A 16369-nucleotide genomic window follows, 5' to 3' on the forward strand; every position below is an offset into this window, starting at 1 on the left:
AGTGTGCCTGCGCACTGTCTATGACCTGGCATGAAAGATTTGAAATTTAGATTATAAATTGAAAACCTTTCTGAATTGGGGCCCCCATAATACATTTGGCCCAGGGCCCCAAAAATCCTTAAGATGTCCCTGGTTGTTATTTAGCCTCCACTCTGTCTTATATGCTCTGCATGTCCATATGAAGGTCAGCAGTGTCTCTGCCACTGTCCAATCATCAAAACACACAAGATGATGGACGGAATGTTGCGCATTGGCAAAACATTCACCCCCAGTCACAGATCTGGGTTTAATCCATCATTATTTTGCTCACCACGCCACCCCAGTTCAGACATGGCCATATGCAAATCAGCCTTGACCCTGTGCCTCATGGGAACAGTCCAGCCCGAACTGCCAAGCCATGTCTTCCCTGGACCGGAATCAAGCATCCTAGGACCGGTTTCGGGGTTTCACCCCTCTTCAGCCAGGATAGCTTGACTGCAGTGGCGTAGAGAGCACGGGACCCACGTCTGGGCATACCCTTCCCACATAGGGCGAACAGCAAAACACATAAGATGATGGACGGAATGTTGCACATTGGCAAAACATTCACCCCCAGTCACGGATCTGGGTTTAATCCATCGTTATTTTGCTCACCATGCCACCCCAGTTCAGACATGGCCATATGCAAATCAGTCTTGACCCTGTGCCTCATGGGAACAGTCCAGCCCGAACTGCCAAGCCATGTCTTCCCTGGACCGGAATCAAGCATCCTAGGACCGGTTTCAGGGTTTCACCCCTCTTCAGCCAGGATAGCTTGACTCCAGTGGCGTAGAGAGCACGGGACCCACGTCTGGGCATACCCTTCCCACATAGGGCGAACAGCAAAACACTGTGCTCTCCATGCCACTGGAATCAAGCTATCCTGGCTGAAGAGGGGTGAAACCCCGAAACCGGTCCTAGGATGCTTGGTTCCAGTCCAGGGAGGACCTGGCTTGGCAGTTCGGGCTGGACTGTTCCCATGAGTGACAGGGTCAAGACTGATTTGCATATGGCTGGGTTCAAACTGGAATGGCATGGTGAGCAAAAAAACGATGGATTTAGGCCCAGATCTCTGTACTGGGGTGAATATATGACATTGTTCTGCATTCTGTCCATCAGCTGTTGTTTTTGCAACTGTCAGATCATAGCCTGTAGTGAGAGACATGCCCAAGTCCTTTGTCAAATCAGGCAAGCTCTGCAACTTGACTCTATCACATCAGTCACCAAGGAGCCTTCTGACAGGGGGAGAGGATGTGGCCATACGGCCAGAGCAGCCGACTTTGGAGCTGAGGAACCAGGTCCAAGCATCGGCGTTGGCTCAGTATCCTTTGATTCTGGGCAAATCACTTAATCTGTCCCCGTGACAACGAAAAAAAATGAATGTGTCCTTGTGTAATGTAACTAGTGCTCATGTAAAGCACTCCAATAACTTCAAGTTGAGTTTGATCTATATAAATCTGAAGAAAAAAAAATATTTGCACCCGCCTCCAATGTGATCAAACACGGCTTCTACTGCAGGAAAATGTGCCTCTTCATACTCTTTCATAAGGGAAGCCCACCATCTCTCCAATGTGTCTTAAGCCAGAAAAATAAATCACAGAAGACGCACTGTGAGGGAGAATCGCAACAAACTCAAAATATGTGACCAGATGGCATTTAGCGACTCTCAAATTGCGCTCAATGGCGAGTCTCAATTGCGAGTCGCTAAGTGCCATGTACAACAGTGTCAGAGACACTGTTTGCAATTCCCAACGGGGTCGAAAATTGCATGCCTCATGAATATTCATGAGCCACTCACAATTTGAGACCCCATTGGGAATGGCTGGCCCTCCCAGGGATGGGAGCCTGCTGGGCTCAGCAGACCTCCATATCTGAGAGTGATTTTAAATAAAGCAGTTTTAAAAAAAAAAGGCAGCCCGTTTTCCTTAAAGGAAAACAAGATGCATTTAAAAAAAGAAAAATGAAATGTTTTGGTTACATTTTTTAAGGGTAGGCAGTGGCCCCAGGGACCACTGCCTGCTCTTAAAAATGTTTACACTTGCATTCCCAAAGGGGAAGGGGTCCCCTGGAGACCCTGTCCTGTTTGTGAGTGCTTTACCGCCCTCTTGAAGAGGGTGGTAAACTGCGAGTGTTTTGCGACCGCAGTTGGGGGTGGCAAAACATTCTTACATGGTTTGTGGGGTCGCTATTAGGAAGGAACTGCCCCTTCCTGATAGCAAGTCGCAAAACACTATTTTGTGAGCCGAAAATTATTTGTGAGTCACAAAATAGTGTTACTACATGGCCCACAGGATTTTTGCATGCGCAAACGGGTCGCAAACCCTTTTGCTCATGCAATTTTCCGTCGTACATCTGGCCTAGGAGTTTAAGGGACAGCAGGACCCGGCTTGGTCTAGTATCATGGATGCTCTATTGATCCTCTGTTCTGGCCTGCTGGACACTACAGAGTAGGAAAGCCAGCAGTCACCATACTTCCGATACAGAGTTGACAACATACTTTCTTGATGTGTTTAGGGCAATTTTAGGACAAAGTAAACACCTAAGGAGAGCATCGAAGGTGGTAAGACATTCAACCATTCAGGCCAGACTCGCCCTAGAGAAGCGAAGTTCTGCCATCAAAAACAATAACAATAAATGAGCCACCCTAGTGGATTGAGGTTCCTGTGCCTAGGATGCAGCACTGAGTTACATTTTATTAGTGCATGATGTGTAATGGGGTCCTAAGGATTCCATTGCTGTGCCACTTTGTTGCCCAAAGACATATATCCTAGTATTTTGGGATCCTGAACATCCTTCGCTATACAGGGGCAATATCGTCCACAGCGGTCAGTTAATGGGGTTGGATGGAGTTGATCTGCTTCTACCTCCTCCTCATGTAATCATGGGTGTCATAGACACAGTGGTGCTTTTTCAGTCACCCTCAAGCTTTCACTGAGTTACTCTAAAGTCTCCTACCTTGACTGCGCTGCACCTATGCTGTCCTGCTGTGCTCAGAAGAAATCCAGGGGAGGTTCAGGCAGACAGCCAAGGCAGGTTCAGGCTTGGGTTCAGTCCCTGCCCCTCTGAGTCTCTTTGCTATTGTCCAGGTGCCATGTGGCACTCCATACCCCCCAGTCAGCAAACGCCTCTGCGACCACACCTACATCTCAGGGAGCAGCCAAGGGCCAGGTTGAAATCTCTTGGTTTGGAGGCATTCCTCCTTTGGATTGTTATTTTCTTTGGGAGTAAGAAGAGTAATTAGCTGTCCAATCCATAGAGACTGCACCCCTGGCGCTCAAGGGCGTACACCACATCTATGGTGGTGATAGTCTTTGCAAAAACCTTGAGTACACCACGGGTCTCCTCATAGATGAGGTCATTGATGTGCTTGACTCGTCCATGTCAAGTTTGACAGAGGATGGCAGACTTGGTGCTGCCCTGGATGTTGTCCCAAAGCACCTTTCTGTGCCTCTTGGTACCCACTTTTCTGAGACCCTTTCCTCCTTTTCTGCATGCAGACATGGTCTTCTCTCATCAGAACAGAACTATGAATCCTACGACATAAGCTCTTGCTTACAGGACTTCATTTCACAGCCAAGGGTGCAATGTTGGAAACATTCCAAGACCGAGGCGTACAGAGGAAAGCGACATCAGATCACAGTGGCCAATTCAGAAAGTATATCAAAATGTGCCACTGACCAGTACCCCCCTCAGTGAACAGTTTAATGGGTCCTCCCAGGTGCAAGTATTAGAGCTTCTCAGGGGTTCTCCAAACCTGCTGCCATCTTAACCAGAAGACAGTTTATTGTTGTTACTACTGCCCAATGCATATTTAACAACACAACAAAGAGTTCTTTATCCAGTGCTACTCAGCAAATTTGCATGGAGGGGAACCGGTTTAGGAAGCATTTAGTACACAAAAAGAATGAGGGGCATGTCACAAATCACCAGGTGCACAGGAATTTCAGAAGCTTTTCTGTCTCACTGACCTTGCCCTCTTAGCTTTCAATATTATGAGCACCTGGTAGCTCTGGGGAGAAAGGGGAATTGGGAAGAGAAATAGAAACTGAGATAACAGTATTCTGCTTGCACCAATTGAGGAATTCACTTGCAGGGCACTGATTACTAGCTCTTACCCTAAAACAAAGATTATCCTGTTTAAAATGATAGATACTACTGTAGGAATTAGTCTAGATAATGATCTGTCACAGTTATACTTTTCCAGAAACTATCTTTAGCTTCATCTGTTGCTCTCTGTATTAAAGTGTACCTAGGGTAATCTGGAAATGAACAACAATTTGTCAGATCAATAATATTACTAAAAGTGTGCACATAAATCAAGCACTCAGACATAACTAGATCTTCATGCATTCAAACTGTGGGAACTTCTTTCATGAAAGGTTGTAATAAACTATTGCTTAACAATATCCTACAATCCATTCCAGGTAGCTAGAATCAAGGGGCAGATTTATGTTTCCTGGCGCATCCCTGCAAATCAGCATGGATGCGCCAGGGAAGATGCGTCATGCAAGTTTGCCCTTGCGCCAACACAGATGCGCCGCATTTACAATGCGGTGCATCGTGGCGCAAGGACAAGCAGATGCGTGATGTATCTGCTGGCGTAAGGTTGGCGCAGTGCTGAAGTTGTGTCGCAAGCGCAACGCCACTTCAGCACTGTTCCAACCTACCCCATACCTAACATGGTGCGTCAAGCTTTACGCCTGCATCAAGCAGGTGCAGGGTTTTGACGCATCAGCGTTGGGAAAGTGACTCAGTGAAATCTTATAGATTTCACTGAGTCACTTTTCAGGGGCGTTCCTGCGACGGAACGCCCCCCCTGCATGGAAACGCCCACATGAAACCTGACGCAGGTTTCATGTGGCGCAGGGCTTTACACCGTAATGCATCCCCATAGCTGCGTCACGATGTAAATAGGGCGCAACGTGGCGCAGGGTTTACGCCGCCACTGCGTCACAAAAGTGAGACAACGGCGGCATAAAAGTGGCGCAACTGCAACATAGATCTGCCCCCAAGTTTGGCTAGTACTCACAAGTTTGTAATGAAAAGCGGGCAAACAAAGGTGCAAAGCCTCAAATTCTTGGGCACAAACTTTAGAAATGGTGAGTAGTCTATACAGCTTCAGCAATCCAACAGGACTTCAGTTGTGAACAGCAACAAATTCCCAAAAAAGGCATCGGATCAGAAAGTTCCAGCATTAAAATGAAGAGCAAGCAAAAATAGAACAGGAAGTGCTTGTATTCCATATTAGCATCTCTATATACACTTCAAATGGCTGGTAATTCTCATGTCTCGTTCACATCATGGGAGGTGTATTGAGATTACATCCGCCATGTTGGATAAGAATAACCCAAACTTTAATGTCTCGGTATGGCATCCATCTTGACTGGGTATAATGTTGATACGTGGATGCATTCAGAATACAGTTTGAGTAAGTGATTAATGCAGAACCTGAAAAACATTATTGAGTTAAGGAAGTGCAACAGAAATAAATCCTAATTCCTTTGAGCAATGGATCTTCTTATTTACACCTGCATATATGCCAGCAAACCCAATTCAGGTGGGACACTAACAATTTTGTAAACAAAAAAAATCTTTATTTTAGCTGTCTCCTGCCTACAATATCCTCCACTTTAATGAAATTCAATGGAGAAAATACATTCCACCAATTTATTTTTCTAAAATCTTGGAGTTTCAAAATGTTAGCAACCATCAGTCTCTCTATAGAATTTGTAGGGAGCAATAGTCTCTCCTTCTGAATTTGAGTTATACTTTATATGCATCAGCCTTATCAGAGTGTAGCTCGCAGCTGCTGAAAAGGACACCTAAAAGGCTGTTAAATGTCTAAGAGGACTTGTAATATGGGTTTATTAAAGTATAAACAGGTACAAGGTTAGCCAGAATGATGAAATCAGGAGCATGGCAGAACATATGTACCATACCTGGGTGGCCCAACCCTTCCCGTTCCCACAACACTTGAGACCCGACAACTTGTACCATGGTTTTTGGAGAGGATTAATCACCAGTGGCTGCCTCCACCTTAATCACCGTATCACAGGACCTCCACAACAACCTCTCCCTAATCTTCAACAACAAAATAACCACCATATGCATAACTTCAACTTGCAACTGGACCTGGAAAACCTTGCAAATTGACCCCCAACCCCATTCAAAGAGCAAACACCTCTTGGCTCAACATCACTGAGGAAGAAATCGCCATCATCATGAAGTCCTCCCACACTGGGGCCCTGTTAGACCTTTGAACCCACCATGCCTACTCTATAGCACTTCTACCCATCAGCAACACGCCCATCCTGAACACCAGAAACTCTTCAGTAACCTTCCCAGATGCCTGGAAACATGCAACAGTCCTCCCCCTGCCAAAGAAACCCTGGATGCTCACCAACAACAGTCCGTTCTCCCTGCTTCCATACCTGGCCAAAGTTTTAGAGAAATCATCAAAAAAAACCCTCACTGAATACCTAAACAACCACCAACTTCTTGGCGTCACCCAGTCTAGATTCAGACCCAATTGCAGCACCAAAACTGCCCTCATCACTACAACAGATGACATGTGCATGACCCTAGACAGAGGATACACAGCAGCCTTCATCCTCCTGGAACTCTCTGCAGATTTTGACATGGCATCCCACCCAACCCTCATGCTATACCTTTCCAACATTAAAATGCTAGGTCAGATGCTCCGCTGTATCTGCTCCTTACTGACAGGCAGGAATCAGTTAGTCAGCCTGGCACTCTTCACCTCAGATTTCTTTGGCCTCATCTGCAGAGTCCTGCAAGGATCCTCCCTGAGCTTGAACATCTTCAATGCTTATATGACCCCTCTAGCCTAGCATTACCTGCACCTATGACATCAACTTTCTCTCTTACTTGAATGACCCGTAACTTATCCACTCCCTCTCAGACAAGACACTGAGCACCCAGAACAAACTGAAGTAATGCATGACCACAATAGTTGACTGGATTAGTTCAAACTGTCTTAAAGCTAAACACCGGGAAGAACTGTCCACCTGAGACTCCACCCGGTGGCTGATAGATCTAGGACCGACACCCACCCCACACCCTCGCCTACAACCTCGGGATCATCATTGACCGCAAATTCAACATGACTGTCCAAGCTAATGCAGCCACTGCCATATACTCCTATACCCTGAAAAGGCTAAAGAAGATTTTGAGAATGCTCCCAACCAACACCAGGGAAACTGTCACCCATGCCCTCTTCATCAACAATCTGGACCACTGGAACACCTTCTATTCCAGGATCAACAAACTACTCACCAGGAAGCTGCAGACCATTCAGAACTCTGTGGCCAAAATCACTCTTAATCTCCCGTGCCTCGCATACATCTCACATCACCTCATGGAGCTGCAATGGCTACTCATACACAAACAAGAAGAATTAAAACTCCTCACCCACACTTGCAAAGCAAAATATAATTCTGGCCCATTATGTCTCAATAATCACATCTGCTTTCACATACCCTCTAGACTACTGCACTTCGGTCAATCTCCTACTTGAACACATTCCAAGGTTTCAGAAAACCTAACCCAGTGGTCGAACCTTCTGCTGCATCCCTACTAAAGTGTGGAATGATTTATCACTACACATCTGAACCACTCCCTCATTTCTTGAATTCGACAAGAAGATAAAATCATGGCTTTGTGAGTAATCACATATTTCCCTAGGTTTTGCCTAGATTCACACCTGCTTAGTGACAGGATAACCTCCCGGGTGAGAGTGAACTTCACAAATCTGCATAACATAGCATAACGTAACGTAACATAACAAAACATAGCATAACATTGTCACCTCTTATGCACTGTTTACAGGTATGTTGCAAAGCAACAATTCTACAACATGAACTAACTAACGTTTCCTCCGGTGACCAGTGAATCCACACTGTTCATTTAGGAGTCTTAGACATGGATGATTGGGGTGAAATTCTCCTCAAGCCCTGACTCTGAAGAATGGCTTATTAGCAAGTGGGAATCATTATGAGATTTACTAAAATAAGTGGAAATGACATCCAAGAAATGGTTGGGTCCAAGAATATTTTGTATTGTGATATGTCCGTGAGTCTCTCATCTCCTTTTAAGCCAGGCTGCTGCAGGGCACCGGTAGTGATACTAGAATTTCTGCATGCGGACGACCTCTTTGGGAACAGCAGCGGGGCTCATAGATTTGGCCCTGTTGAAAAAAAGAATTTGTAAACATCATTATCAAAAATCACAAGAAGTTATGATTGTTCAGCAATTATGCTCTTGATAGTCAACAGACATTGACCATTTCATAAGTGTCTTGCCATCCAAATCCAATACTAACAATCTGTTTCCCGCAGTCAGTGGTAATAAACCTACTCATGCATGGAATGGCAGAAGGCAATGGCAGGGAAGGTCATGCTGCTATCTGGCCAAAACTCACATTCCTTTTATGTCAATTTTAGGAATGTTATTTCTGTCTTTTCTAACCTTGGGCTGCACTGAATCCAGGCAAACCCAACACAGCCATTCTGTTCTACTCCAAAGACTTTTGTTTTGTGGTTGAGCCAAAGAATCTGGCTGTTAATGATAGTCTTGAGAGAGTTGTGTAAGGGACTATTTTCCATTTTAAAAATATTTGTGTTTTCTTTTATTGAGGTCCACTCCTGATGTTCAAGTGTCACAGAAGAAGGTGACGACCAGCTGAGGTAACAGAAGTCTAGGGCCCTCATATAAAGGTATTTGTGTATTTATGTAGGCAGTTTTCAGATGGCTGCTGCATTGCCTTCAACTGAGACCTTTCTATGGAGGTTTTCCTTGGCCTCATCTTGGTCTTTTAGATCCATAATATCCTTTGCTGCTTTCAGAGCTGTCATCCGAGCTTCTCTGCAGGCTTCCACAAAACACTGCTATTTACCCAACAATAATGAATTATGCTAAAAGGATGGTTGTCAGGTTTGAGATTTAATTTCTGGCATTCTTTTAATTTTGTTTTCATCCTGTGCCATTGATTAGTAATTATTTTGATAGAAGGGTTCTGGAAAGTAAGACGTTATCTCATGGTCATAGGCTAATTAATGCACAATGTTGTGTGTGTATGCATTAGCACATTGGCACATGATAGCTCCCTTAATGAAGAGCAGAAACTTAACTCAAACTGTGTGCATTGGAAAGGTAGATGTGTTGAAAACCCAGATTTTTTCTTTTGAACATTAGAGCCTTTCATTGCAGCACATTTACTAAAGTATGAGTTGCGTGGTACGGGTGTGGTGCAAATACCCACCGGTACCATGGTAGATTGAGTTATGCCTCTTGAAATAGGAAAGAACTGTACAGACATGAAATTACTGTGTAATATTAAGCACAATATTACCCAGTGGCGGGGGGGGGGGTGAGAAAAGGAGGGGAAAAGATTGCCCTGCAGGTGGCAGCATTACATTTTCATACAGGGACGGGACAGAGGTTCGGCTGCTGATTTAGCCAGAGCATCAAATAATTGTGTTACCCAGAAAAGGTGGGTACAGGAACAGCAGGCCAGTCATGATCAGGTGAGTGGCACACCATTCAGGGCTACAGCTCCATCTGACTCATATTCAGTTCCAAAAGCTCACTTTCAACTGTCTTTTGTGTCATCATTTTTTATTGGATCTCAAAGAAAATAACAGTTGTGTGACAGGCGCACAGCATGACACAAAATGGAAGTTATAACATGATGGATACATCCATACATCAATGGGGGAGGGGGAGATGATCGGGAGAAGGGTCGGAGGATGGGAGAAGAGAGGGAGAGGGAAGGGGAAGGGGGAGCATAACAATGTAGAGAGATATATCACCAACATGAACATTTGAGCAAATCGAACAACTGACTATGTAGCACTCGGCTCACTGCAATGGACATCATAAATGGTGCATTGGTTTGGTAGCATGAAAAGAATTAAGTCATTAGTACAAACGTGGTTATCGAAGAGTAAAGGTAATCCACCTCATTGTCATCTGTAGAGAAAATAGCAGTCCTTCATAACATCATAACAACAGCAAAATCCAAATGTGTGCCAAAAGTGTACATTGACTGTATACACTCATTGACAGTGCACCCCACAAGTACAGTGATAAGACGTGCTTATCCCTTGTGTATAATTATCCTTAGATGGTGGTAAAACATGTGGAACCAAAGCGTAAGTACACATACGATATAACATCTTACCCGCAGTGGTTGGGTATTACTTCCTCCTCTCGAGGTTCACCCTGGCAAGTAACTCAAGGCTGTGGCTGAAGAACACACACTAAACACACAGCCTTTATTACAATCAAATACAATGCTACCTTAAACACATCCCTAAGTTGTAGATACTCATATAATATTATTGAGCGGGCTATCTTACTGCCACTCCTCCAATCAACGTATATGAGAGGTCAAGAGTAAGTATATAGTTCAAGTTGTTACTCATGCAATCTTGGTGTCAGCTTTATTCATCAACGTATATGGGATGTCATAATCAAATATATATCTCCTTTTATGTGATTCAATTATAGAAGAGGTATTTATGGTCAGCACAACAAAAGCATAGTAGCCCAAAAGTCCATGTAATTTGAAAACAGACTGTCCATTTAGATCAGGGGCTGGTCATTAATCATAATTACTCAAACAGACCTTCTAAAAACGTTTAGAATCTTGACATGATGGTTAACAGGACAAAAAACAAACTTTAAAACATAACATTCCTACCCACAAGCTATAGGTGTCTGAGTGGCTACCACTTGCCAGTTTCGAGGACGAGGGGTTCCAGCGGCCAACAATTGGACAAGCCTTTACTGCTAACCAGCGGAAGTCTGGTGTTGTAGTTTATTAATTCAACCTGCTCAACCAAGCCATAACATAGGCACGGCAGTCAAATGCCAGTCCATACAACAATCAATCAAAGCAGCAGTCCAGCTTACTGTACTAAGGCTTTACAAAAGTACTCAATGAGGAAACATCAGGCGGTTCACCAGGCCTTAAACCATACCTTTTGAACAAAAAACCTTGACTGGTTCACAGTGGAATAAAAACCATACTGGCACTGCCCATCACAGGCAGAACTGGGAACTGTAGCACCCACCAATTGGACCTCATCACATAGCCCCATTCAAAAGAGAAAATAATTATATTTAGCAGCTCAGTCCGGAAGAAGAAACAATACACACGTCCGTTGAAGACCCCCGGCCTCACCACAACAGACAAGGAGCAGGACGAGGGGAGGTCAGCAAACAAGCACCAGTAGGGAGATGAACTCATAGAGAATTTGAGCAGCCGGAACCTGTAGGAAAGTTCTCCTTTTTGCATGGTTGCCCCCCACTTTTTGTCTAATGTTGAAGCTCTTTGACTAAGTGTGCCCTGGGTTCCTGCTAACCAGGTACACAGGGCCTATGTTCCGTCCCTAAAACTGTACTTTTGCAACCCCAATTGGCACCTCTCTGTCCACATGTAAGTCCCTCATAAAAGGTACCATGGGTACCAATGGCACTGTTACCAGGGAAGGACTCTAAGGACTGTAGCACCTATTGTGCCACCCTTAGAGGCCCTGTACCTTAAAACACACACCGACTGCCCTTGCAGGTTGCAAGTAAAAAGTTGACATGGCACACATACTTGTGTGCCATGCCTACAATCCACTGCATATTGTATAGGGAAGACAACCCTCTAGCTGGGTGCACTATACAACTGGTGAGATTTCAGGTGCATAAGCCCTGTACACCTCATTCTTACACATTGTAAGTTGGGTAAAGCCATAAAGAGTACATGGTCTGGGAGTTTTTAATTATAAACACCACAGCAACATAATGGCTTTACTGAATTCTTAGAAGCTTGATATTAAGCTTCTCAGCACATCAAACCTACACTGATACCAGGGTGGGATTTAATGCCACATGCACTCAGAGGGCATCTTAAAGATGCCCCCTGAAAAACTTCCTGACTCTAGTGTCCTGGCTGCTCACCAGTTGCTACCCCCAGACATGTTTCTGGACCGAGAGCATCCCACTCTCAGGGTCCTGAAACAAAGCACATCCTGGGCAGAAGTGCCAAGCCTCCTCCCCCAGGATGGGCAGGGTCCATGAAGTGGAAACTACAAAGGCTTGCCGCCCATGTGAGCCAACCAAGCCCTTTTGCTACTCCCAGCAACTGCCCCACTGATTCTAACCCCCACTTTAGGAGGAAGAATCGGCAGGAACACCAAGATAGAGGAGTGGTGTGCCCACCTTTGTCAACCCCACCCCTCAGGTGGGGGAGACGAGGCAAAGCACAACTCCCAGTCCCTGCCATCTTGGAGATGGGTGGACCCAGCCGACCAGAGTGAGGCTTATGCCCCCTTCCACTGGAGAGTGGCATAATAGGGAGTGTACCCACCCCATGGAAGGGACCCATTGGTCCCGACCTGTACCTTCCTAAAACATACCTAAATTCAGTGTTTAGGGAAAACCTGACCCTTGCCTCCTCAGACAAGCAAGGGAGAGGAGAAGAAGGACCGAAAAGCTGTGCTAAGGAAGAAGAGGAGGACACCAACTGCCTTAGCCCAAGCCCTACCGACATGTCTTTACCTTGACCTGCTCCAGTGGAATCCTGGTGTGTCCTGCAACCAGAAGCCCCCCACAGCCCAAAGGACTTGCCTGGCCTTCTCTCCAAAGACTCTGTCTTGTGTGAGCACCGGACTTGCTCAAGAACCAGTCTCTGGCTCTGGCCAAATCCGCAAGTCTGCACCACTCTGCATCCGACACCCATGGCCCGAGTTCAAGTTGTCCAACACCACGAGGAGGTCTTCCCAGTGATCATTATTTGGGATCTGGTGATCCCTGACCTACCTCAAGCCTCCGACAATGACTGCTGCCTCTGTCTGAAGGATCACCCCGACCGCGACAGGAGCTGGTAAGGAAAACCCAAGACCTCAAGACACTCCTGCACCCGATGCCCCATGGCCTTGAGTGGTCCAAACAACAGTGTCCAGGAAACCCCTAGCATCCCAAATTACCTTTCCAACTGGTGGTCTCTTCCAGGAAGCCTCCTTGCCAGAACCTGCAGTGTTTGTTCCAACCGAGAGCAGCCACCAACCGACAGCCACCTAGGCCTATAGGATAACATTAGGCTTCAGCACTCTGCACCCGGCTGCCTAGTGCCACTGACGGTGTTTTTTGTGTGTATCCTTGACCCTGGGGGAACCCTTGTTCTAACCCCAGAAACTCAACCCTCAAGACCATTTACTTACCTGCAAAACGATAACCTAATTTTTCTCCATGGGATTTCATTGACTGTTTTCGTTTGAAAAACTTCTGTGTTGAGGGTGTTTGTATGGAAACATAGGAAACTGTGTTTGATGAAAACTGTTTTACTTACCTTTTATCTAGGAAATATCCCAGTGTGATATCTAGACATATCACACTAAGTAGAAAAAGTAATCAAAACGTACTCTAAAAAGTAAACAAAAGTAATTTCAACTGTATTTGGATATTTTACAAACCTGTAATAAAAGTCATTATCCATCCAGCTTGCTTGTTGATCAATATGTCAGTTCCACTTACCTGTACCAAGTCCTGCTTGGTTCTAAAAATAAAATACAACAAATAAATATTTTTGATACAAAAAATTGGTCTGAGTTCTTTCTTGCCTGAGTGTGTACCATACATGCTTTACACTACCCTCTGATAAAGCCTTACTGCTAAACCACACTACCATAAATAGAGAGAAAGGTATTATCTACTTTTACCTCTGTAAGCCTTTGGGAACTACACTGGACTCTGTGCACACTATACCTTACTTTGGTATAGTATATACAGAACCAGCTTCCTACAGCAACTCACCCAACAGGAATAACATATGTTGAATAAGGATTTGTTTCTAACTTCGAAGGAGATTATTCCATGATGCATAAGGAATTGGCATTTTTTGATGTAAAACCTTCCTGAAATATTTTTTCAATGATTTAGGGACGACAATGGAAAACTCCCTGAAGAAAGTTACGGGCTGGAAATAGAAATCCTCTTTTAATCCACTTGCACATTTATCACATAGCGCAGATCGAAACCATCCAAGTGCTCCTCCTGCTCTAGGAGTTTTGATGGATGAACCCTATGGTGAAGCATGCCACCTCACGGTGGGTGTGGGATCTCATCCTTAAGAAAGCCCTTTCCTCTTTTTGTATCGGTTGTAACATACATTGTCAGCAAATCCTTTAATCTTCTGATCATAATTATTAGACTCTGATATGTTATTGTGTTCGTTAGTGTTAGAAATTGGGTTTCTGATTAGCAGAGGTATGCACTCTGTCTAAGCAGGAACCACGATCCAAATCAGGGTAAGTCATAAACACATCCTAAATTAACCTGTGCTCACCCTCTGGTAGCTTGACACTGAGCAGTCACACTTAACTTAAGAGACAATGTGTAAAGTATTTGTACAACACAAGAAACTATAAATAGTGAGGGCACCACACAAAAAGAAAAATAGCTCATCATTTAATAAATTAAACAAGACCAAAACAACAAAAATCCAATAAGTAGGAGTCAAGATATTAATTTTTAAAGCATACAACTGAAAATCTTGCTTAGAAATAAGAAGTACTATAGGGTTAATTGGTTGCACAGGACTGGGACAAAGTCAGAAGTTCAGGCCGCCAGTGATAGAGCACGGGATGGATACAGGAACCATGCAGGACCCGCTGAAAAAAAGTTACTTGATCCTGGTCGCAGACAGTGAGATGTGGGGGGAAGCCAAGGGATGTGTCAGTGTTGATCCCACAGTTGAGTTGATGCTTTGAGTATCTCCACGCAACAATATATTAGGGTGATTCTGAAGATGAAGCACCAGTTTCGAGATGCGTTAGTTCTAAAGCCGATGCACCGAGTTTTTCAAGATGATGCATCAATTTTCTCTCACTGTCTTGGCGGTGATGCATCAGTTCCAAGGCTCTAGTTCTGATGGTGATGAGCTGGGTACGAATGCGATGCGCCGGTTCTGATCCTGCAACAGCAGCAACATTTTGAATCTGCTCTTGCAGCAGAGGTTGTGTTGTTTCCCCTGGAGCAAGTTCCTGGGTTCACTTCCAATGAACCAGGACAGAGTGAAAGACTTTGATGTCCCTGAGACTTTTAAGAACAGGAGGCTAGCCAGATAGCCCTCAGGGTTCAAGTGATGGAGGTCCAGTCAGACATAACAGCAGGCAGCAGGGCTGCACAGCAATGCAGCAGTCTTCTAGAGCAGCAGTCTAGCAGAGTGGTAGTCCTTAAGCACAGCAGTTCTTCTTCTCGACACATTGGTTTCAGGTCCAGAAGTGTACTGAGTTGATATAGTCAGAGGTCCCGCACTTATACCCTGTTGGGCCTTTGAAGTGAGGATGACTTCAAAAAAGGGTCTTTGCAGTGCACAGAGGTCCTTTCTTCCTGTCCTGGCTCCAGCCCCACTACAGGGGGGTATACAGCCCTTTATCTGTGGACAGAACACAGTCTACTAAGGTGTATATTTGAGGCTGTGCCCCACTCCTCCCTCCCATCCTCCTAGGAAGACGCACAAAGTCACACCCACCCTTCCTTTTTGTCTGGATTCCCACAGGGAATACACAAAGTGAGCTATCACCCAGCACAGCCAGTGATCAGAGACAGATAGCAGACACCAAATGGCTAAGGGGAGGAAAATGCCTAACGTTCTATAAGTGGCATTTTCAGAATATTAAAAATAAATCCAACTTTACCATTAAAGAGGATTTATCATTACCATTCCACAGGTACTAAACTTGAGAACTCTACCTTCTCTCAATTAGGAATTACAGCTTCTTAAATATAATAAGGAATCCCCAATGTTAACCTAGGACTCTCTGTAGTGAAACACACATTTGGGAGTGTTTCACTACAAGGACATGTAAAACTTAAAACCACATGTCCTGTAAACTGCACACACAGGCTCTGCAATTTCAGGCTTGCAAGATGTTTAAGGGCTACTTGAGTGGGTGGCACAAACAGTGCTGCTGTACAACTAGTGGTACCTGGCTGATGAGTCCACAAAAAGGGTAAAACCAGTCCTGGGTTGCCTGTGTTCCAGTTCAGGTTGGACCTAGCTTGACAGTTTCGGGCTGGACTGTCCCCATGAGGAATAAGTTCAAGACTGATTTGCATGTGGCTGGGTCCAAACCGAGGTGGCACGGTGAGCAAAAGAACGATGAGTCGGTGTGCTATCCGAGCAATTGCCAGTGGTTAGATTTATTGCAAACAGCCTTCCATCACCTTTTTTGTGTTTCATGTGCCACCGTAAGGGGCATGAGTATACCCAGATGTGGGTTCCATGCTCACTGTGTCACTGAAAGCAAGCTGTACCTGACTGATAAACGCATAA

General features: G+C 44.9%; 1 protein-coding gene across 2 annotated transcripts in view; it reads right to left on the minus strand.

The window, feature by feature from the left end:
* Positions 1–5630: 5630 nt before the first annotated feature.
* Positions 5631–16369, minus strand: part of LOC146813693 (solute carrier family 22 member 7-like) — a 333280-nt gene continuing 322541 nt past the window's right edge. For both annotated transcript variants that reach the window (XM_085610181.1, XM_085610182.1), the window contains exon 11: positions 5631–8224. In XM_085610181.1, the coding sequence (XP_085466307.1) occupies positions 8164–8224 (61 nt within the window). In that variant the 3' untranslated portion in view covers positions 5631–8163. The remainder of the gene's footprint in view (positions 8225–16369) is intronic.

The sequence above is a fragment of the Triturus cristatus genome, chromosome 6 (assembly GCF_964204655.1).
Source record: "Triturus cristatus chromosome 6, aTriCri1.1, whole genome shotgun sequence".
Lineage (NCBI taxonomy): Eukaryota > Metazoa > Chordata > Amphibia > Caudata > Salamandridae > Triturus > Triturus cristatus.